The sequence below is a fragment of the Drosophila sechellia genome, chromosome 3L (assembly GCF_004382195.2).
Source record: "Drosophila sechellia strain sech25 chromosome 3L, ASM438219v1, whole genome shotgun sequence".
NCBI classification, from domain to species: Eukaryota; Metazoa; Arthropoda; class Insecta; order Diptera; family Drosophilidae; genus Drosophila; species Drosophila sechellia.
This window is the reverse complement of record NC_045951.1, coordinates 8,240,375-8,260,853: the sequence shown is the minus strand read 5'-3', so window position 1 is coordinate 8,260,853 and position 20,479 is coordinate 8,240,375. Positions and strand designations below refer to the sequence as shown.

Below are 20,479 nucleotides of genomic sequence, written 5' to 3'. Positions count from 1 at the left end.
ATATATTCCCAATGAAACAATCGGTTTTGGTTTTATTTTTCGCTTTTATTTATAAGAATAATTTATATCTGCTTAGATTTGTTCGGTTACATGACGTGACTATGGTATGGTATCATCGTTACTCAACTGCTGCCCCATTTGGACAAACTTCTCGGTTCCATTCATTGACTTGCTTTTCGGTTGTTGGGCTCTCTATATGCTGGGAATTTCGGTTTTCGGCTTAAAACTCACGATCCTTGCGCTTAAATACTTGTAAACTTTGTATGCGTTTTTAGGTTATGTCGAATAATCTTGCGATTTAACGCTCTTGCATTGATTTCTCGTTTTAGTGAATATATTGCATTGATTTAGATTCGTTTTTTTTTCGTTTCGGTTGTCGCACATTAAATATATCGCCTATTTATAAATATATATATATATATATATATCGCCTTAGGTGTAGTAGATATACGAGTATGGCAAAAATTGTGTTTTTCGTGTGTGAGGGACTAGAACATTTTGCTGACGAATTTAAAAACCGACCGATCTCGATTATCGTATATGTTATGTATAAAGCCAGTAAAAAGGGATTCGTAATACAAATTGAATTATGCATATATTTTCGTTCAACTTTTTAGGGAGATTAATTGATTCGTTTCGAACTTACAAAGTACTATTACAAAAACGTTCAAGCTTTGTATAAAAAATCGAGGTAAACTTGATAGTGCATCGGATCTGTTTGGGGTGTTGTGTCCTCAACTTGTGTGAATCCTTGCTTGCAATTGGTGTTCATGGGAAACTCAGAAATCTGTGTTCATTTGTATTTTCGTTTTTTAATTATTTATTTTTTTTTGGAGGCATTCGCCACCGAAGGCATTTCAATAATGGCTGCGCTGCGTTCGATTCTGATTCTGATTCTTATTCCGATTCTTCAATATTCGGTTGGATTGGCTTTGGATGAAACGATGGACTACTTATAGATGGGCTCATGAGCATGACACGTGAAAGAAGCATCGATCTAGTTGAGATACAATATCTTAAGATTCCAGATCTTTGTCTTTTTCCTTAACTTTGTTTTTTTTTTTATTGTGGAGCAAGAAAATTTGAATATATTTATATTCTTCGTTTGTTTGGGGTGGGCAAGTGTTTCTTCCAGAACTGCGTAGATACGAGTAATAATTTCTTATATATTTGTTTGCTCTTAATAGGAAGAAGTTAGATAGTCTTAATTTAAGTGTACATAGCTATATTTGATATCCAAGGGTTGTGCTTAAATTTCATCTTCGCCTTACTGGCAATATTTTAATCTATTTTTTTGTTATTAAATTTTCGAACGGGGAAACGTGAATTGCTTGTGCTGGCTACGCCAAGTGGGGAATTCCAGGACTCAATCTCCTGGGATCGCATAGCCCAGCCTAATCAAAGACACTAGAATAATTCGAATGTCCTTGGCCTAATTGTGGGACAGTTGTGAGTTTGGTGCTCCTAAATCGAAAATATTTACCATGCTTTTAGAGTCTAATGCGAATTTTTTGTATTTTCCTTACGGTCGAACTTCTCCAACTTGGTTTTGTTTTAAATTTAGTAACACTAGCGTTTAACGATGGGTTCGCTACAATCTGGGAATTAATAATACAAATTTCTTGTTCACTTTTATCATAATTCAAATCATTAAAATTAATTGGGTTTGCTACAAACACAAAACATATGTATAGTTTCTTAATGAAATACAAAGTTGCCCTACATATAAATTAAAAAGTAATTTTAGATTAACACGAATCAAAGAAACTTACTACATTAATAGAAAACAATTTCACCGATTATAAAATGCTAATTTTGTCAATTTCGCAAGTTAAACAACCTAATTATCATAACAATATTCAAATGTTTGAGCTAGAGAAGTTCGACTGGTGATTGTTTTCATTTTGTTTTGTTTTTTCGGTTAAGGACTATCATCCGATTTAACAATCCGACGGCTGGGCACTTCAGGCGCTGTTCTTGGAGACAAACTCGCGCAGGATGTCGCCGGCCATCTCGATGTTGTTGCGCGAAATCCCTAGGGCGGTGATCGCGTTCTCCTTGGAGTAGCCCGCGTTCATCAGCCGGGCAATGTACTCCAGGTTAATGTTTTCGTAGGGCACAGTGCCGCAGTCTTTTTGATTGATCGTCACGTTCGCATAGAGCAGCGGCTGCGATTGCTGGCCAGGATTGGACCCATTGCCCGCCGCCGCCGCCGATGTCGTCGTTGTCGCTTGGCTCTGCTTGGCCGAGTTGGCCTTCTTTCCGTTGACCAGTGCTGCAGCGGTGCCACCACTGCTGGTGGTGCACAGTTGCGTGTAGTGGGAGGATGCCGAGTCCTGCCGGCTCAAGGTCACGCCGCGCGCCTCCAGCGGGCGTGTATCGATCACCCCACTTATAGTTTCCGCCGGACCCACCTCAACGATGTCCTCATCCAAGAGAGAGAGCACCGGCGACGTGGTACTAGTTGCTATGAGCTGCTGTCGCATCAAATCTTCGGCCAATGTGTCCACGCTCGGCGAGACATGTTGTGGAATTGGTGGAGCTGTCGTCTGCGGCGGCACATTGTCCAAGCTGCACTGGATGTTGTCGATACTCTTGCTGCTGCTGGGTGGTGGTGGTGCCGTGGCCTTGCTCGGTGTCTCCACGCCAGGTGAGGACTTTCGGGGTGGCAGGGGAGGAGCCACCACAGCTGCCGCCGTTGCTGGTGTACCCGTATCATGGAGATTCTGCAAGATGGCATATGAACTCGAGCTGGAGGCATTGTCGCTGCTGCTGCTGGTGCTGCTGTAGCTGCAGTTCTGGGGCAATTTCTGGCCATACGTGGAGTTGGCAACACAGGAGCCAATAAGCGGTGCACTCATCCGGTTGGTGTTCTTCTGACTGGAACTGGCCCCACCAACGCCACCACCACCGCCTCCATTGCTGAGCACCGCCGAAGCAGGAGGAGCCGAGGGCTGCGGTTGCTGGTGCTGAGAGGAGGATGCTGAGGCTGCCACAGTTGCCACCGATGCTAAAGAGGAGGAGGAGGATGTGGAGGCGGCGGCGATCGAGGAGCACGAGCTGCTAGGCAGGCTGAGGGTGGGCGTGCCGCCGGCATAGAGATCGTTCTGCACGGCCATCAAGCTGGGCGTGGTGCTCCGGCGTCCCAAACGTGGCGACGTGTGTGGACTGTGCTTCTCAGCCGCCACCGTGGACGAGGTGCTGAGTGCGTGCAGCGATGACGTGGCTATGTTGAAGTCGCCAATGTCCTAAACATATCCAGAACAGAACAGAAACAGATTAAAGGTCTACTTGCAGTTCAGTGAACACACCGGGCATGGAATAATGAAACTTGAAATGTTTTTGTTTAAATCTAATAGACAACGGTCTTGAAAAGTATTTTTCTTTCTATAAGAAGTGTAATTCCGATTTCGTTTTTCTATTATTCCATGTGAAAATTTCCAACTGAACAATGTGGACCACTTAAGCAAATAGTTCGCTGATCATAGAGCATGCCGCTGGCTGGAGGAAATTGGCATGCACATCAAACAGAAAATCTGAGGAAAACAAGAGTCACTAGTAAAAACAGATCTAAATAAATAAGAGAACATATAAATCAATTCAAACCAATATTTAAATATTCATATTATGCATATATTTTGTTTTGATTCAGTTGTTTTTGTTTTGTTTTGTTGTTGTGTGGTTGTTTTGTTTTAGCCGTAAACTTATTAAGGAAATCAAAAACTAATCGCTAAATGTATAAAAATTGCATTAGATGTATTATATAAATAATCGTTATCGTTATTGTGTACATTAATGCGATCTGATTTATTGTTATATTAAATTAACGAAATGAGCCGAAAGATGGGTTCGATCTAAAATTTGTAAGCTAATACTTTTCGTTCGTATTTTTGATAGCAACGAGCGCTATGAATTCTGGCCTTGTGACACAGGAAATCAATAATTAATTTACATACAATCTAACTAAATTATCGATCGATTCGAGGCCTCCTATGTTTAGCCTGATTTCTTAAGCTTTTTCGATTTTCTTTTTGTTAATAATAAATTACAGTCTTAGCGCAGCGCGTTGGCTGCTTACAAATAAAATTGAATTGATGGGGGGAAGTAAACGCACGCTACTACAAACTAAATGTATCTTTGGAAGTATTAAACAATAAACTAAAATGAAATAAACACATAACGGAGTACAATGAATAAGAGAATGAATCTAGAGTAGGGATAGATACAAAAATACTGCGGCATACAGGGGATAATCAAGCTCGATGTGGAAGAGAAAATTCAAAGAATAATACAGAGAACAGGTTACAATTATAAATTCCATAGTGCCTATGTACAAAAGTGCAATCGAGGGCGAATCGAATTGATTAAAATATGATTCATAAACAGAGGCGAACGTGATCAATAGATAGAGAGAGCGTGAGAGTGGAAGAACGAACAACTAAACGAACGCACACAAACCAAACCAAACCGGCGGAGAGAAAACAGAGGAAGCGATAGCAAACGATGGTTGATGAGCGACTTCCGGTCAAAGAACTTTAACTACGTTATGCATGTGCTCGATGGACAATGGTTGTGGTTGTACTTGTGCTTGTGATTGGACGTGTGTGCGTGGGTCTGTGGATGTTAGTTGCATGAGTTTGGCTAATAATTTAAATATGTTACAGCTAAACAAACAAAATTAAACTCGAAACTGCCACTGCGTACTGCAGGCTAAACATTAAACTTATATAAACAATAGCAGTTGTATAATCTAAAAATATAATGTATATATAGGCATATATAACTGTATAAACGAACCAAAGGTAATCATAAGAGTAATATGTATATAAATAGCAGCACAGGCGGCAGCGGAGCAGGCGGATCAGGCTGATCAGGCTGTGAACAAAACTATACCTCAGTGTCGTCTTCTTCCTGCTGCTGCTGTCGCCCATTGGTGACGTTCCGGTTGTGTTGCTTGCGCGGATCGAAAGCGTCCACAACGATCTGTTCGGTGCCCTTGATTTCGGCCCGACAGAAGGGGCAGCCCTGCAAGAAATCAATAGTTAAGTTGATGTTGTTTTAATACGGAATTAACTCCGCTCACCTGTCCCTCGGAATCCACTTGCCAGGAGGTGAGGCAGGGAGTGCACAACAAGTGGCCACATGGCTCGATGCGGATATCTTTGTCGTTCTCCGCACAGATTTTGCACAGCTGAAAGGTGCTGCCTATAATGCCAAATAAATACTGGTTAATAAACAAAAACAGTGGTTGTCATACGACAATAACATACCCATTTCACAGTAAAGTTCGTATTGCTCTTGGGTGACGGTTATGTGGTCCTCGGTGGGACTTTGAACGGCAGACGACAGATCCGGATTGTACGCTTGGCCATCTGGGTACAAGTAGAAGCCCTCTCTGAAAGTCAAATATAATGATCAGTAACGAATACACTTTTATAATACACTTAAGAACTTAAGGTTCTAGTACTACTACTATCCCTCACCGATGGCCATCGAGCAGCGCCTGGCACAGCGACTTGTTCTGAGGGATTGTCTGCAGAATCTCTCCCTCGGCAGTTACGTAGCCGATGGCCCATTGGCCCAATCGTGTGCAGGAGAGCCGGAAAACGTAGCTGCCCGCCTTGAGGATATAGCGCTGTAGGCGAGCCTTCACCTCGTCGTATGTGAGAAACGCCACGTAGCCCGGATGTGTGACGGCCAGAATCTGCCAGTTGCGTAGCAGGGTCACCCAAGGCTGAAAGAGGCGTGTGAAGACGTCGAACTCGAAGTTGGAAATGAAGTCGTTGCAGGTAAGATCGATAGTGGTCTTTAGGGCCATGGCCTCCAGGCCGGAGATTATGGGATGTACTTTGTTAAGCTCCTGCCGGAAGATCTTCCAGGGAACCAATGTGCTGCAAAAGGGAAGGCAAAAATGTCAGTATGTGCTATATTCTTGCTTTGGTACAAGTAAATTCTTTGTTTGAATCGGAGTTCTAAAGATTATCTAGGGGAATTCACATGTAATACAAAAAGACCTTCTTATACAATTTTGATAAAAAGTTTGGGAAGGGAGTTCACAATCATGTATGTTTAAACAGCTTGAAAAGCTGAGGAGAAAACTCCAAATATATAATGTGTGTTCTTTGTTAATAACATATTTTATAGTCATTTCGTAGTATTATCCTTTTAAATTAAAAATATGCGCATAAACATTTGTACCCTTCGGTAGCTGCGCTAAGACCGAACCGGTTGAAACTGGTTTGATTCAGACACGGAATTGGATATTCAGAGTTCCAATTCTAGTAATATTATCCATATCAAATCGCAATGAATGAACGATTTAAGTTGAAATTTAACACTTGGTTTTGAAACCGCACTTTAAACAACTAATTAATTTAGTTACCAATAATACCAATTAGACATTGTTATGGTTGTGATGTTTCACTCTCCAATAGGTTTTCCAATAGGCGCCACTCACCTGTTACCGAAGTTGCTCTTCCAAAAGTCAGCCGCATCCGCCTTGGTGATCCGAAATTGATCCCCGGCAAAGACACCGTTGGGGAATATGGCCTTCAGTTCGCTGAGCATGTGGGAGAAGACCAGGCTGAGCTTGGTGAGATTGCGGCGGTAGTGGGAGTTCTCGTCGAACATCTTCTCCTTGCCCTCCTTGAACAGCTTAATGGCCTGCTTACACTTTCGCATCAGGTTGTTGATGAAAACGTTGAAGTGCTCGTTGGCATGGAGCAGGTGCATCTGGTCCTCGTTCTTCGAGTAGATCAATCTCAGGCGCTGGTACGTATCCGGCAGGATGTCCAAAATAAACGGTGGACTATTCTTAAGATTCATCTTCGGCTGCTGGCACAGTTTGACCACCTTGTCCATCAGCTTCCAGGTCTTCTCCAGCGTCTTCTTGTCGGTGGACAGACGCTGCGAGACGCAGGCTTCCGAGATGGCGCCGTGCAGCTTGGAAAGCAGCGATGGGAAAATCTTTGGCTGCGATTGCACACGGGTTCCACTGCCTCTCGTCGCCATCTTTTCTCTCTGCCGCTGCGCTGCCTCTGCTTCCTCTTCTCAGCTCTTCTCCTTCTTGCTGTTGTTGTTGTTGCTGCTGCTGTTCTCGTTGTTGTTGTTGGTGTTGCTGGTGGTGCCCGTGTGTAGTAGTAGTGGTGACTTTAGTACGATTTTCCCCCACAAGCTAACCAAACGCGATATATCCGATTGGGTGCCCGATCCTCACGGCTTTATCCTTGCACCTGGCGTGTGCATTTGGGGCTACGCGTTTCGGCGACGTTTGCGTTTTTTAAACCCACACAATATTTTCGACTTTTTCAATGAAATCTCGGTATGACCGCGGCCGCAACGCCAGTAAATACCAAGCGAGCTCGCACGCCTGGGCACACTGATCGAAGGGTTGCATTTCGCAGTGACGTCACCGTTGACCGATGTAAAATGTCGCTACAAAATGGCGAGCTTTTGAAAAAAAACGTTACAAATTTATCAATTTAAATAATGAAAATTTTAAAATAGTTTGAATAATCATTTTGGAAAAAGGTTTAAGAATAATAGATTTACACAAAATAATCAAATGATTTTGTTTTATAGTTTCAGTCTGCATGGTAACAATATTTTTATAGTGTTTCTTCATCTTGTTTAATAGTTAAAACTAAGCATCGGGGATAATTCAGTGCATGAAATCTGACATGAAAATATGCAGATTCTCACATTTTATAAATGAAATATAGTACAATGCAAAGTAAGGCATTATTTTTCGTATCTTATACATCAATTTAATTTAAAGTCTTTGATGATCAACTATCGCCTTAAATGGGACTTGTGTTGCAAATTGATGCGCCATACAAAGTATTTGTTTCCTTTCGGGGATGTACTCTGTATGTACGTATTTTTCCTGCAGAGGCGCGAACTCTCCCCTTGCCATATAATTTCCGCCGTTTATCGGCCGATCCATCATGCCGGGCATTATTTATATAATACTCGCACTGGTTTTGGTTGGCGAGCGGGTAAAAAAAGCAGTGATTAGATGGAAAGAAAACCCGCAGAACAGGTGCGTGGCTTTGGCCTTCTATCGTTTATTATGGCCATCTTTTCGCACACAAACGGCTGTTTCTATCTTTCTATTTTTTAATATGCACTGCCACTGCAGCCGCAATTTTCACTTTCCATTTTTATTGGCAACCGCAGGCGAGTGCCGTCAAATATTTGGCCAAAAAAGAAACTGCACGGCTGCCAAAAGGTTTTTACGTCTCCGCGCCAGCCTGGCTTTCTTTTAATTAAATTTTGCTCTTCTGTTTTCTGTTTCTTATTTTTTATTTTTTGGCGGTCTTTTCCTATGGTTTAACAAACATCTTTTTTTTTGAGATCTGCAGCTCTTCGTGTTTGGGGTATTAGTTCTGGGCACTGGCGCTTAAAGCCGAGTCACGCCTGTCATATGCAGTTTGGCTTTTTCCGAGAGATCGGCTCGGCGTTTTGTTTTGTTTTTTGTTTTGTTTTGTTTTGGACCTGGCTCTCTCTGATCTGCCCAAAAAGCTAACTGTAAACATTCACTTACTGACCTCTTTTCCCATGCGGCGGCCACTTCCACCTCCACCTCCACTCAATTTTCTTTAATGCACGCGACTCCGCCGCCAATGATCTGCTTCTTCACCTTCCTCCACCCGCCGCCAGCGCACAGTGGTTCCAAAACCACCCACAAGGCATTTCCTAAAAATTATGATTGGTTGCACAAAGTCGTGAAAGAAATAATCAAAAGAAAAAAGAGCATTGTTGAAAAAAATTAAACATTCATTTGTTAAATAATAAGTTGTTTATGAACTGTGGCCCGTACCAATACAATTCAATAACCACATTTAATATTATGTTTTGCTTAAGAACATACATGAAAGCTTAAAAGTAATTCAATTGTTGTAACACACTCTTCAAAATTAATTTAATAATAATTATTAATTCCCTTTTTAGTTACTAGCAAGTTCTTTATTTAGGTAACTTTACTTTGTTTTCCTATTAACATAAGCTTGAATCACTTAACTAAAATAATATTATATGAAACATATAGTACCTAAGACAATGCGATAAGGTCTAAGCTCTAATACCTAAACTATGCCAAAAATGCACAATAAAATCTTTAAATATTTTTGAGTGAATGCATAGTAGGCACACCTTAATTTGGCATCAGGACACTGTGCAAGGTGATAGTAGGCTATGTGTGTGTGACCCTTATTCGCAACAGCCGCTGAGGCGTAAAATTTATGGCTTTAAAGTCTACAAGTCTATAAACACAGCTTCCAGGCTGCACTTTCTACTGCAACTGCAACTGCCAATGCCAATGCCACTGCAACTGAATCGTGGACTCGGATCGTTAATATTGTATATTGGATGTGGGATGCGGTGGCTTGGGTTTGGGCATCTGAGATGTTGGGGGAGCACGGACGTGGATGTGGATGCATCTGATCCGATCGAATCGTATCGAATCGAATCGAGTGTGTGCGTTATAATTTCAAATGCGGCGCGCCTTTTTGGCTGCATTTTGCTGCCACTTTTGGCAAATTAAATTTGTACGCAAAACCGATTAGGCCAGGCAGACATGACCAAGTTGTTATTTTAAATACCGACAACTCCATTTAATCAATATGCTCCGGCACCCAGCAATGCACTCGGAAAACCAGTGGTTTAAGTTAATGAAAAACTAATAGAAAAAACGTATAGGTTTTTCTATCAAGCTTTAATTTATAAATAATTCTTTTTTGTCTGGCACTATAGGAAATTATCGTAAACTTTATGTGTACTTTCATTTACTAAAGAAAAACCATAAACTTTAAAAGGATAGATTGAGGTTCCTAAAAACATTCAAAAAGATCAAGACTAGATGACTTTTTAACTTGAATTCACTTGCTGCACTCAATATACATATATTAGTTGTATTCTATTACAATACACCATTGCTGTTGTTGTACATTTTACCTTTTTTTTATATACTTTTCCATTATTTTTCAACTTTAAAAACTTTGAAAGCTATGCTTCTTGTCCAAACTCAAAGTATTCTTGATTTTGTATTCAAAAGATGATTGAATTGTTTCGAGTGTAGCTGCAACAACAACAGCGCTGGATGCTTTGCTCTGCCGTCGCCGACTGCGCTGCCTTTCACCCATATAAATTTCTTTTCATTGCAAATTTTTTGCCATTCGTCGGCGCATTGTCAAACCTTCCAGTCGCATTGGAGCCCAAGCTTTCCGAGATTTCAGAGCGACTCTAGAGCGCACTAAAAAAATAGGCATAAGAAAAAAAAATTTAAAAAGACGAAAAAAGAAACAGAGGCGAAGACGACAATACGAATTGTACAAATCGGATGCGAGCGCGAGTGTGTTAGTGCCCATTCATTCATTCATTCATTCGAGAACAATAAAAAAGAAGAAATGAAATACGAAATGCAATCGCCGCATTTGCAGTCGCAGTCGGCGTCGCAGTAGGCGTCAGCGGAGGCAGCGGCCGAGGCAGAACAGTAGCAGCAGCATCGAAATCCGAAAGACAGATCATTTTTCATATGCGAATCGAAACTCGAAGAGCGCGCATCAAAGTCAAATTCAAACCACGAAAGAGTAACGGACAAAAGCGAATTGTTTTGTGCGCATAATAGAAACGAAAAAAAAAAGAAAGAAAAACATAATAAAAAGCAAAGAAAAGGAATATAAAGCCTTACCAGAACCAGTAATTGAAATCAAATTAAAGGCGGGCCGTGCAAAAATCCACAAAACATCAAGAAAAAGCCATAAAGCCAAGGCGATAAAAAAGAAATTATGCTCCATTGTGCGATTGTGTGAAAAGGTCAAGTGCCCGGCAGGCAAAGGGAAAAGCGAAAGAGACAGAAGACAGCGCAAGACACGGGAGCTTAATGTTGATTGGCAAACGAATGAACTCGTAAAAGGGCTCTAGAGAGAGAGAGGGCAACACAACGACATCGCTTAACAAGAAGAGCAGGAAGAAGAAGAAGACCAGGCCAGGCCCAAATGACCGCAAGATTACCGTTAATTCGAACAGCTTAAGCGCCATTACGAGCAAGTTATATAGTCCATATACTATATAGCACCTGGAAGACCGACCGAGGAAGAGAAAAAAACTTTCCTCCACCGTGAGCCGCAGCCGCATAAAAGTTTGCTACTATTTCAATTTCAATTGTTAACGAGCGAAAGCGCCGCACGCCTCAGTCTCACATCACGCACGCATCCGATCCGAGCGGCAACAACAAATCATCAAGCGTCTAATAGGAAAAGTGCAGCAGACGGGCAGCGAAAATGCACCACAAACAGCATCTGCATCTGCATCAGCAGCCCCGCGCTTCAAAAGCCACCCAAACACAGGCCCACGGACTTGGCCAGACTCCAAGCCAGATCGCCAGATGCAGCCATAACCACAGCCCCAGTCTGGGCCTCAGCTTTGGCGGCACCAAGAGCCAGCGACAGCTGTTTGGCGCACTCTTGGCCATGTTCACGTTGGCGGCATTTGCGTCAACCACCAGTGGTAAGTCGTACACTGCGAGAAATCCCAGAATGAGTGCTACAAGTTGAGTAGAAAGTCACTGGAAGTTCTCTTAGATCATTCGAATCTCTTGTCTGGGATTCTCACTATTCAAATTGTTTATTCCCGTCAAGAAATTTTAATTCAGATTCAGCAAGATTCCATCTAATAAAATTAAAAGCAGATTAAGATGAAACTAGGTTCCTTAGTATCTAATGTAGTTAAAGATAGTTAAAGCAGAGCATTAAGTCCAATATAATCATAAAAGAGAAAACTGACTATGCATCTTTTAAGCCATTGTTAAAGTAAAGAATGCTCTATTTAAATCCAGATTAGCTCATATTTTAAAAAGTTTCAAAGGGTATTAGTTTTCCTCTTGCTAAATGTACTTTCTCCTAACTATCACAACATTATTGGGTTGCAGTTAAAAACTGTGGACAGAGTTCTAGGGAAACCCGAGTTCTTCAGCGGAAAACGGCAACTGATCTTGAGCTAAATGAAAGTTGCAGACAGACGGGACAAGTCCCAGTGAGTGCCGTCTCAATTACCGCCTAATTTCTCCGGGTGTTGAAACGGAGAAGGTGAATCGGGGTCCGGATCTAAGACCTACAGCTGTGCGGTGGTAGAAAGGCCGTCGCAGCAGCTATTCAACTATCCATTTCTAAGGTACTACTCCGCACAAAGTGAATGTAAACTGGCACACACACACACACACGAGAGTAGAGCCTCCAATGCCCCAACCCCTCTCCCACTCGCCCCCGGCCCCCTAGACCACGAACTCCCCAGTTTGAGGCACTCACTCCTCGACGCACAACATGCTCGTAAATATTTTCGTGCACAATTTGTCCAACATTCGTATAAATTCATTAAAAGCACGAAGGGGCCATACAGAAGCCATGGGCCCTGAAAACGTAGTTGGGGGGATGAGGTGGAATCGCTGGCTCATGGGGGAGAAAATCAAGCTGACCGCACAGTGGCAGCGTGCTGGAAAGGGGGCGGGGGGTCAATTGGGGGGGTTACATCGTTTAAAGTTGACCCGGAGTGAAATGATTTGTTTGACTTGTAAGCGCGATCATTTGGCTAATTGATAACCGCACTTCATCGGAGATTGATGGGTGAAAGATCAATTAGTTTTGGATGCTGTGATATATGCTCGCATGCATATATACATATATATATGTACATACATACATATATGTTTTAATGGCCCCAATCAGTGGCGCCGTGATTCATTCATCTATGGGCTTGGTCATGTCGCTGCTCGCCACTGTGCCACACCAAACCGGAGCAAACCGAGTGCACATGGTGTGCTCCATGTGCATATATAGTAGATATATATGTATGTACATATATACCCAGCATATATCATGCAAAAGTCCCTGCCCAGCAGTGCAGTGCGTTGGTTGCTGGATTTTTCCACTTTTGAAAATTATACGGTGGCTGCTTTTATTATTTCTCTCGCCTTTTTTTTTGCAATTGATGGCATCCGATAGGCAGGAGCCTGCCAGCAATTCGCTGGAGGCCAGGAAAATGCATCTGCACTGGGAGAAATCAGCAGAACATATGAAGAAAAGTTAGGCGAATCAGAGGACTTTTTAAACAGCAAAATAGTATAGTGTACCATAAGTTTGCATGAGTGATTTGTACCACTTCCTCTTCAAAGAGATTCTCATTTTATCCCAGGACTAGTACCACACTTTTCTGCCAGTGCAGGATTGGTGAGAGTGGGTGGGGCGGTTGAGGTCGCATTGCTGCAATGCTGAATGAGATTGGCTGTGGTCTCGGCTCTTGCCTCTGACCATTCCAGCGGATCGTTTACATGTGCATTAATTCCTAACGCCGCTTAATTTTCTCCGTGCTTAATGGCTCCTCTGGATGCCGATGCCTCCGATTCCGATTCGGATTCGCATCCAGCCAGAGAAGCATCCGAGTCCATTAAGCTGAGAATGCGTCTGCTCGACTGACTGACTGGCTGGCTGGATGTTGAAATTTCCATCTTTATGGCCGGCAGCAGCAAATTGGAATAATGAACGTGGGTTCAATTATCGCAGCCAAGCCATCGTGTGGCAGTCTCAAAGAGCGCTAATAGATTTTCTACTGCTGTTGGGTATGTGTATTTACGTATGTATATCTTTAACTAAGTTGAGTGCTTCCTCCGGAGGCGGCTCTCACAGCTTTCTTTGCAAACAAAAAAAATATAGAAGAAAAATGGGCAAACCAACCCAAACTAAACCAGCAGTTCCACATCCGACCAAAGACAACAGAAATGTTCGGCGCCGGAGGCAATTAGTGTGGAAATTTCACTTGCAGTTTTTAGCACAGATTAAGCTTACGATTTCTGGAGGGGATTAGCATGGACAATTATAGATGGAGGTCGTTGATAGTCCATATGAACGAAGCGAGTGTATTAGTTGTGGCCAAACCGCAGCCAAAACATAAATGCCATTGTGTCGTTTTACTTGGAATCGAGATTTGAAGACGGGTAACATTTGCCGTTGCCGTTAGTAAAAGGGAAAGAATTATTCAAGTTAATGGCTGGTTACTTGAGTCGGTCATGCGATCACTGCAGAATCAGCGACTGGTCTCGGATGCGGGGGAGGAGGGTCGGGTGGCGGCATGGACACAGTGGGTCACAACTGCGCAAAATGCCCTATGATCGTGCGGCTAATCTGACATTTGTATGCCCACAGCCGGCTCTTCCGCATGCCACCGCTAAAGAGCTGTGGAAAATGCAAACGAAAGTTTCATTTGGCGGGCTCGAAACATAGTTACCCTGGGAAAATTCGTTGGACAACTGCTCATTACGTGCGGATAAGTAGTAATTATTACTAAGATTTCTTTAATAAGTTGATATAACAGAGGAGGATCTACTTTCTTGCTTTAAATGCTTAGAATTAAGTATCTAGACAGAACCCAATTAAATCCCAAAATCATCTCCATCCACAGGCGCTGTGACAGACTCACCCATCAAGATTATCCGGCTGCCGGCGCAGGCGCCAGTTATCCGCTATCGCAGTGCTGATGCGGCGCCGGACTCATTGCTGATCAACTATCGCCAGGATGCGCAGCCGGAGCTGTCGTCCACATTGATGCAGGCACCCGGAGCGGCGGCAGCTGCCTTGGAGTCGCTGCTGCGCGAGGAGACGGAGCAACAGCAGCTGGCCCAGATGGGCAGACGGAATAGGGCTAGTACCACCGGCACCGGCAACTGTCCTCGATCCTGTCCACCGAGCATCACCGTGGGAGCTGAGCCCGTGTGCGGCAGCGATGGTCTGATCTACGCGAATATCTGCGAGCTGCGCAAGAAGACTTGCTCCCGCAGTGGCGTGTCGCTGATCAAGGACGTGCGGGATGGCTGCGAGAGGTCGAAGGGTTCGGACTGCAAGCACCGCTGCAGCACGGAGAAGGATCCGGTGTGTGGTACAGACGGAAGGACCTATCTTAATCGCTGCATGCTGAGGGTGCAATCGTGTCGCGTGGGCTTGGCTGCCGTGAAGCTATCGCATGTGGGTCCATGCAGCAACACGAGTGCCGTGCGTGAATCCTGTCCGGTGGACTGCAACAGTGCTCCGAAGGATGGACCAGTTTGCTCCTCGGATGGCAATGTATACAACTCCACATGTGAGATGAAGCTGAAAACGTGTGGACAGGGTGTGGTGAAAACCAGCCGGAAGCACTGTCAGTCCACGCGAATGTGCCGGGAATCCTGCTGGCGTGTTGCGAGGCCCACTTGCGGATCAGATGGCAGACTGTATGCCAGTCCGTGCAAAATGCGCTCTTCCAATTGCGGCAAGCACGTCTTTGAGGTTCCCTTGTCCTACTGCATGTCGCAGGAGAGGCACGGAGCCTCCGATGCCTGTCCCACGGAGTGTCCCAAATCGGATACGGATTCCTCGTCGCAGTACGTGTGCGGCAGTGATGGAAACATTTACTCTTCGCTTTGTGAACTGAAAATGCTCAATTGCGGGTGAGTTTGGGTGAGCTAAAAATTGAATAACCAGGCTAAAATTTGATCTTTCAGTCCACAGCGCAAGTCTATTCAAAAAGTGAGCATGGACAAGTGCAAGAATCGATTGACCCGCTGCAAACAGCTGCCTCCTTGCAAGGACTTCAACAGCTTGTTCGGCTCCATCTTCAGCTCGAAGCGAAATGACAAGCTCTGCGGCACGGACGCCAAGACTTATAACAATGAGTGCGAACTGGCCCACGCCACCTGCCTGTAAGTATCCTTGATATAATCATCCATAAAACATGGATCTAGTTCTTCACCTTCTTCTGTTTAGACGCGGCGTGAATCTGGCCCACATTGGTCCCTGCACCGATCTCAATTCGCCCACCAAGGATTGTGGGGATGCCTGCACCCGGGCGGATCTGGAACAGCAGCCAGTGTGCGGTTCGGACGGCAACACCTTCTCCTCCATGTGCGAGTTCAAGCGGCGCACTTGCGATATGCGTGTGGTGCCCGTTTCGCTAAAGAATTGCGCTTTAACCGCCGATTGCGAATCGGATTGTGATGCCCAGCCGCCAAGTTTCGTCTGCGGATCGGATAACAATCTGTACAAGTCCGAGTGCCACATGCGCAAGGAGAACTGTGGCAAGCACGTGTTTGTGGTGCCACTGAAACGATGCCTTGCCGCCTTCCAGCTTAAGGGATGTGCCCGCATCTGTCCCAGGGAATTCGAGCCTGTTTGCGGCAGCGATAATAAAACGTATCTGAACGACTGCTTCCTGGAGATCGAAAACTGCAGGGCGAACCAGACGGTGAACGTCAACTACTACGGCGCCTGTGGCCGCCCCGAAGCACCATCCACTAACTTCCTTTACTAGGACGTATGTATGCGTGGCGCCTTCATTTCACTTGGCATTTAATATTTGTAGGCTATAGTCTTGTATTGTACTTTTTTAAAACGATATTTATTGAGTTTGAATTAAAGCCCCCAACGAACTTACAAGGAATGCACTTAAGGCCTGGCCTGCATTTTACATCTAAGCCGAATCATCAAAGAGCTTGCTCAGCATAGCGTTGATCTCGTGCTGTCTGTACTTGACGTATTTGTCGGGATTCTTACTAAAATGCACTCCAGAGTAACTAAAAATGAAACAAGATGGTTAGGTATAAGCTGACAAGCCCTATATATGCTTACATTTCGTAGAATCTATTGTAGATGGGCAGTATGTGCTCCACATTATCACGTTTGATGCCTTCGCGCAGGATCACATCGGGTATGGAGATGCCCCGCTGGATTTTGCATGCCTCCTCAAAGTCCTTATTGAAGTTCTGAAAATTATAGAGGATGTTTTTTTAAATCAAGAAAGTTTAGCTTATTTTAAAAATAAAAACCTACAGAAAATCTCTCCTTGAGCACACTGCGATCCTTATCCTTGACCTTGCCGGCCACTGGTTTGGGCAGTTCATCCAAGGAATAGATGCCCACCAGCATCTTGGACCAGGTTTTTTGATAGCTAGCCTTTAGTTCACGTATCATCTCCATGTAGCTATGCTCGCACTCAGGCTCAGCCAGGGTGACCAAATCAATAAGATTGGAGCGTTGCAGCGACTTGAGGATATAGTGAATGTTATTTAGGCGGAAGAGGTGCTTGGTGGCCTGGTCATTGTACTGCTCGCACTTGTTCATGATGGAAAGATTCAGTTCGGCCAAAGCTTTCTCTGTGAAATTTAGATAGTGGTTTAAAAATGTTCGCACAATTGATCTATTTGCCACTCACTTATGTATATTGCCAAGAGCGCCTTATTGCGTTCCTCAACCGGCAGCGCCTTCTTCATCAGAATGGTGTCCAATTGCGTGGAGTACAGGACATCCTGTGCCAAAATGGAGCCAATCACATCGAAATGATCGTACAAATGCTCAATAAACCAGATCGTATTGGAGGTCAGCTCGTGCACGGTGGCATCCTTTGGAACATTGCTTTGGCCCACAATGTTGGTGCTCGATTCGCCCTTGACTACGTCCAGGAAATGCTCCAATGCCTTGGCACCGGTATGCTGCAACTTTTTCAGTACTTTTTTCAGCTGTTCCCTTTGCGCAGGATCGTATGTGCGGTCAATATCCGGCTGCAGCAGTATAACCCGCTTCAGGGCGGAGAATATTCCCAACGCCGAGGTCCACTCCTTGCGGGAGATGCAGCGCAGGATGCGTTGGGTTATGGCCTCAGCGTCCTTGACCACCAGATCGATGGCATTATAGGCCAAGGTGGCGAATACCTCGTTGTGTTTCGACTGGGGAATAATGTCGATCATGATGGCTCGCTCCCAGTTAAGTAGCCGCTGGAGTCCCAGCAGCATGACCAGGTACTTGTCCAGTTCCTGATCGCCATCCACCAAATCCTCGGAGGTCAGGTGATCGCTGTGCGAGGATGCCTTCTTAATGGAGAACCCTGTGGACTGCTCAATCGTCTGTGTCGCCCGCAAATATAACTTGTTTGCCTTCTTTTCGAATCTTTGCAAAATAAATTAAATATAGTTACAAGAAAATTATGAAATTAAGTAATATTTCTTACATTTGCTGAAGACGAGCGGAGGTTGTCTTTTTTGGCTCCGTTTGGCGTCCACTGTGTCGAGGTCTCTGTAAGAAAATATTTTAAGAACATTATTTGTATTGTATTGTTCATTGCCATTGTTTTAATTTTTCTTTGTAATAATTAAGGTACTAAAATGCAAAAAACATGTAGCAAATTAAAAACTCTTATTTTTTAACCTTTTAATATGCATTTGATTCTTATGTGTTTATTAATTTTATAAATGTGTGTTTTACAAAAGCGTTTATACCCCAATTTTTTTTGACAAAAAGTATTATGCAGTTTGCTAGCTTACGAAATAAATTTAAACTTGTAAATGGACTTTGGAGCAACATTTTATGAGTTACATAGAGTTTTAACTATACTATACTATTTAACTAAAAACGACAAGCTTTAAGACGCCAGGTCCTTTACAATCATTTTAGAATACCTACTTAGTTATCTACATATATTAAAATCACAAAGTTTCTCTTCACATAAAACATGTTAAAATCTTAATGTACGATAAAAAATGGACATGCCAGCGATCCACTTAAAGAGTGTGGAGCACATCCATGATGCGGTTGCAATCCTCATCGGTATTTAGGCCGATTTTGACAAGATCAGCACGCTCCAAGGATGCCAGTTCCACCAGATCGATGTGAGCCTCTTCGAAATTGGTCACATAGTTCTCCAGGCCCATGTGCATGAGAATCTGTTCCACATTGGCGGCATGGTTGACCACGTACGAGTGGTTCGATGCTTTAATGGAACGACGACGCGACTCCAAGGCCAGTGAGTTCTCCATATTCGAGTCATCCGAACAGGTGTCCGGGCTGCTGCAGTTCTTTATTTCTCGCTCCGGCTCAATGATCTCCTCCTGCGGCTTGGGCAGCACGAATGGCGGGGGCTTAAGCTGAGTGCGATGGCAGTGCTGATGCTGATGGTTCTGCTTGGGCTGCACCTTCGTTGGCACTTTCTTGAAGGTGGCGAAACGCATGGGCGACACTGGACTCTTCTTCGTGCCCATATTCTCGATGGGCGAGAGATTGGGCGAACGGAAGTTGCCGAAGATCGGAGTAGAGCATCGCACGTTGGAGGTGTTCACCTTCAGGGTGTTCCATCTGCGCTCCTTTAATGTTGGCGTGCGATTAAACGTAATTTTGGTCTTGTTCGTGGGCGTGCGACAATTCTCCATTTTTTTTAGATACTGTGACACAGAAAATAATGCGTTCTTTGCGAATTCAAGCTGGCAAATGGCGGACATCGAATTGAGACATGTAATGCCTACATGCAAGAGCTTTTTCGAAGAGATCCCGTTAACCGAAACGATCAGAGATGGGAAAAGCATACATATGCTCATCATGGTACATATCGCTATTCATATTCTACTACATACTATTTTTTTCACTTAATATACTGCGTCACTTAATATAATGCGTACTCACCAGAGCCTCGTGACCCCAACTGTTGCTCTTCTGGTGATCCTTTAGCAGCTGCAGCGATCGGAGGACCACTTCGCCACGTTCCGTCGCGTAGATATTGGTGTACTCCCTTAAATTTTGCTCCAGCCAGTGCGAGATGGTGTACAGCTCCTCGCGCGTCGTTTGCGAGAGCTGCCGGAATGAGGTGTACTCATCGCTGGAATCGTCCTCTATGTAGATAAGATCCAGCAGCTCCACCGGCTTCAGCGGAGCGCTGTGCTTCTTGAGGAGCATGCTGTAGTGCTGACTCAGACCTTCGCAGCCGGTGTTGAACAAACTGGTGACATTCTCCAGCTCCACGCTCTGGGAATTGTTGTGCCGAAAGTAATCGTTGGCATCGCGCAGTTTGGCTAGTGCGTCCAGGAAAACGGAGATGTTTCCCTCCACCGGGCCCTGGTGAATCAACTGGCAGACCTCTTGGGAGACATCGTAGTGGGACAGGACACTTTCCAGGCAATTGAGAGTAGCTTCCAGATCTAGAAAAAAGAGGCGGTGACACATTAGTTTTTTCCGAAATCCCATTAAGTTTATTTTCCTACTTTGCTGCCGTTTCTGGAGCTGCTCCGTCTCCTGGTACACGGGCAATATGGTCTGCTCTAGGTTTCCCAGGCGCTTCTCGAAGATTGTTAGAATATTGGACATTTGCGTGGACAGATCATGATATTTATCCACTCGATCTTTCAGCAGAGCTAAATTGGTGGCTTCCTATGAGGAAAACGGGTAAGTAGGGAGGTTTTGAGTTTGACAACTAGACGTACCTTCTCCAATTTATTGTGCGCTTGCAATGAACTGTCCAAATTGTTCATTTTCGAGCGTATATATAGCTAAAATACTTTAAAAACAAACAGTAGTTCTGATATAAAAACAATTCTCTTTTATTTTGGTTGGACGAAACTAGTCATTCATGTACACTGGCTTTGGTCATACTGCCAATTACCGCGTTGCCAACTACTTTGTACGAATACAATTATAAC

At 44.0% G+C, this 20,479-nt stretch overlaps 4 protein-coding genes across 4 annotated transcripts; 1 reads left to right on the top strand and 3 right to left on the bottom strand.

The window, feature by feature from the left end:
- Window positions 1-24: 24 nt before the first annotated feature.
- Window positions 25-7,354, bottom strand: LOC116801240 (E3 ubiquitin-protein ligase CBL-B-B). Its single transcript, XM_032719487.1, has 6 exons — window positions 6,458-7,354; window positions 5,484-5,891; window positions 5,271-5,395; window positions 5,084-5,205; window positions 4,894-5,025; window positions 25-3,248 (listed from the first exon to the last, which is right to left on the bottom strand). Exons 1-6 carry the CDS (start codon window positions 7,009-7,011, stop codon window positions 1,965-1,967), a joined length of 2,625 nt encoding a protein of 874 aa, XP_032575378.1. The 5' UTR covers window positions 7,012-7,354; the 3' UTR covers window positions 25-1,964.
- A 2,818-nt stretch (window positions 7,355-10,172) lies between these two features.
- Window positions 10,173-16,461, top strand: LOC6604878 (agrin). Its single transcript, XM_002029687.2, has 4 exons — window positions 10,173-11,508; window positions 14,452-15,472; window positions 15,527-15,724; window positions 15,789-16,461. The coding sequence occupies exons 1-4, from the start codon at window positions 11,283-11,285 to the stop codon at window positions 16,330-16,332; spliced, it is 1,989 nt and encodes a 662-aa protein (XP_002029723.1). The 5' UTR covers window positions 10,173-11,282; the 3' UTR covers window positions 16,333-16,461.
- On the bottom strand, window positions 16,401-20,400 carry LOC6604877 (exocyst complex component 7). Its single transcript, XM_032718276.1, has 8 exons — window positions 20,264-20,400; window positions 20,045-20,210; window positions 19,470-19,981; window positions 18,025-18,089; window positions 17,233-17,963; window positions 16,851-17,173; window positions 16,650-16,783; window positions 16,401-16,594 (listed from the first exon to the last, which is right to left on the bottom strand). The coding sequence occupies exons 1-8, from the start codon at window positions 20,309-20,311 to the stop codon at window positions 16,492-16,494; spliced, it is 2,082 nt and encodes a 693-aa protein (XP_032574167.1). The 5' UTR covers window positions 20,312-20,400; the 3' UTR covers window positions 16,401-16,491.
- LOC116801025 (protein matrimony) lies at window positions 18,213-19,292 on the bottom strand. Its single transcript, XM_032718277.1, has one exon. It carries the CDS (start codon window positions 19,286-19,288, stop codon window positions 18,575-18,577), a length of 714 nt encoding a protein of 237 aa, XP_032574168.1. The 5' UTR covers window positions 19,289-19,292; the 3' UTR covers window positions 18,213-18,574.
- Window positions 20,401-20,479: the final 79 nt, after the last annotated feature.

Bases quoted from the DNA above. Each gene is read 5' to 3' on its own strand.
- LOC6604877 (XM_032718276.1), bottom strand. From the start codon at position 20,311: ATGAACAATTTGGACAGTTCATTGCAAGCGCACAATAAATTGGAGAAG. The intron at 17,964-18,024 runs GTAAGAAATATT...TATTTTGCAAAG, and splicing joins TCCGCTCGTCTTCAGCAAAT to ATTCGAAAAGAAGGCAAACA. The intron at 17,174-17,232 runs GTGAGTGGCAAA...TAAATTTCACAG, and splicing joins GCTCTTGGCAATATACATAA to AGAAAGCTTTGGCCGAACTG.
- LOC116801240 (XM_032719487.1), bottom strand. From the start codon at position 7,011: ATGGCGACGAGAGGCAGTGGAACCCGTGTGCAATCGCAGCCAAAGATT. The intron at 5,396-5,483 runs GTGAGGGATAGT...TTTGACTTTCAG, and splicing joins GCGCTGCTCGATGGCCATCG to AGAGGGCTTCTACTTGTACC. The intron at 5,026-5,083 runs GTGAGCGGAGTT...GATTTCTTGCAG, and splicing joins AAGTGGATTCCGAGGGACAG to GGCTGCCCCTTCTGTCGGGC.
- LOC6604878 (XM_002029687.2), top strand. From the start codon at position 11,283: ATGCACCACAAACAGCATCTGCATCTGCATCAGCAGCCCCGCGCTTCA. The intron at 15,473-15,526 runs GTGAGTTTGGGT...TTGATCTTTCAG, and splicing joins CTGAAAATGCTCAATTGCGG to TCCACAGCGCAAGTCTATTC. The intron at 15,725-15,788 runs GTAAGTATCCTT...TCTTCTGTTTAG, and splicing joins CTGGCCCACGCCACCTGCCT to ACGCGGCGTGAATCTGGCCC.
- LOC116801025 (XM_032718277.1), bottom strand. From the start codon at position 19,288: ATGTCCGCCATTTGCCAGCTTGAATTCGCAAAGAACGCATTATTTTCT.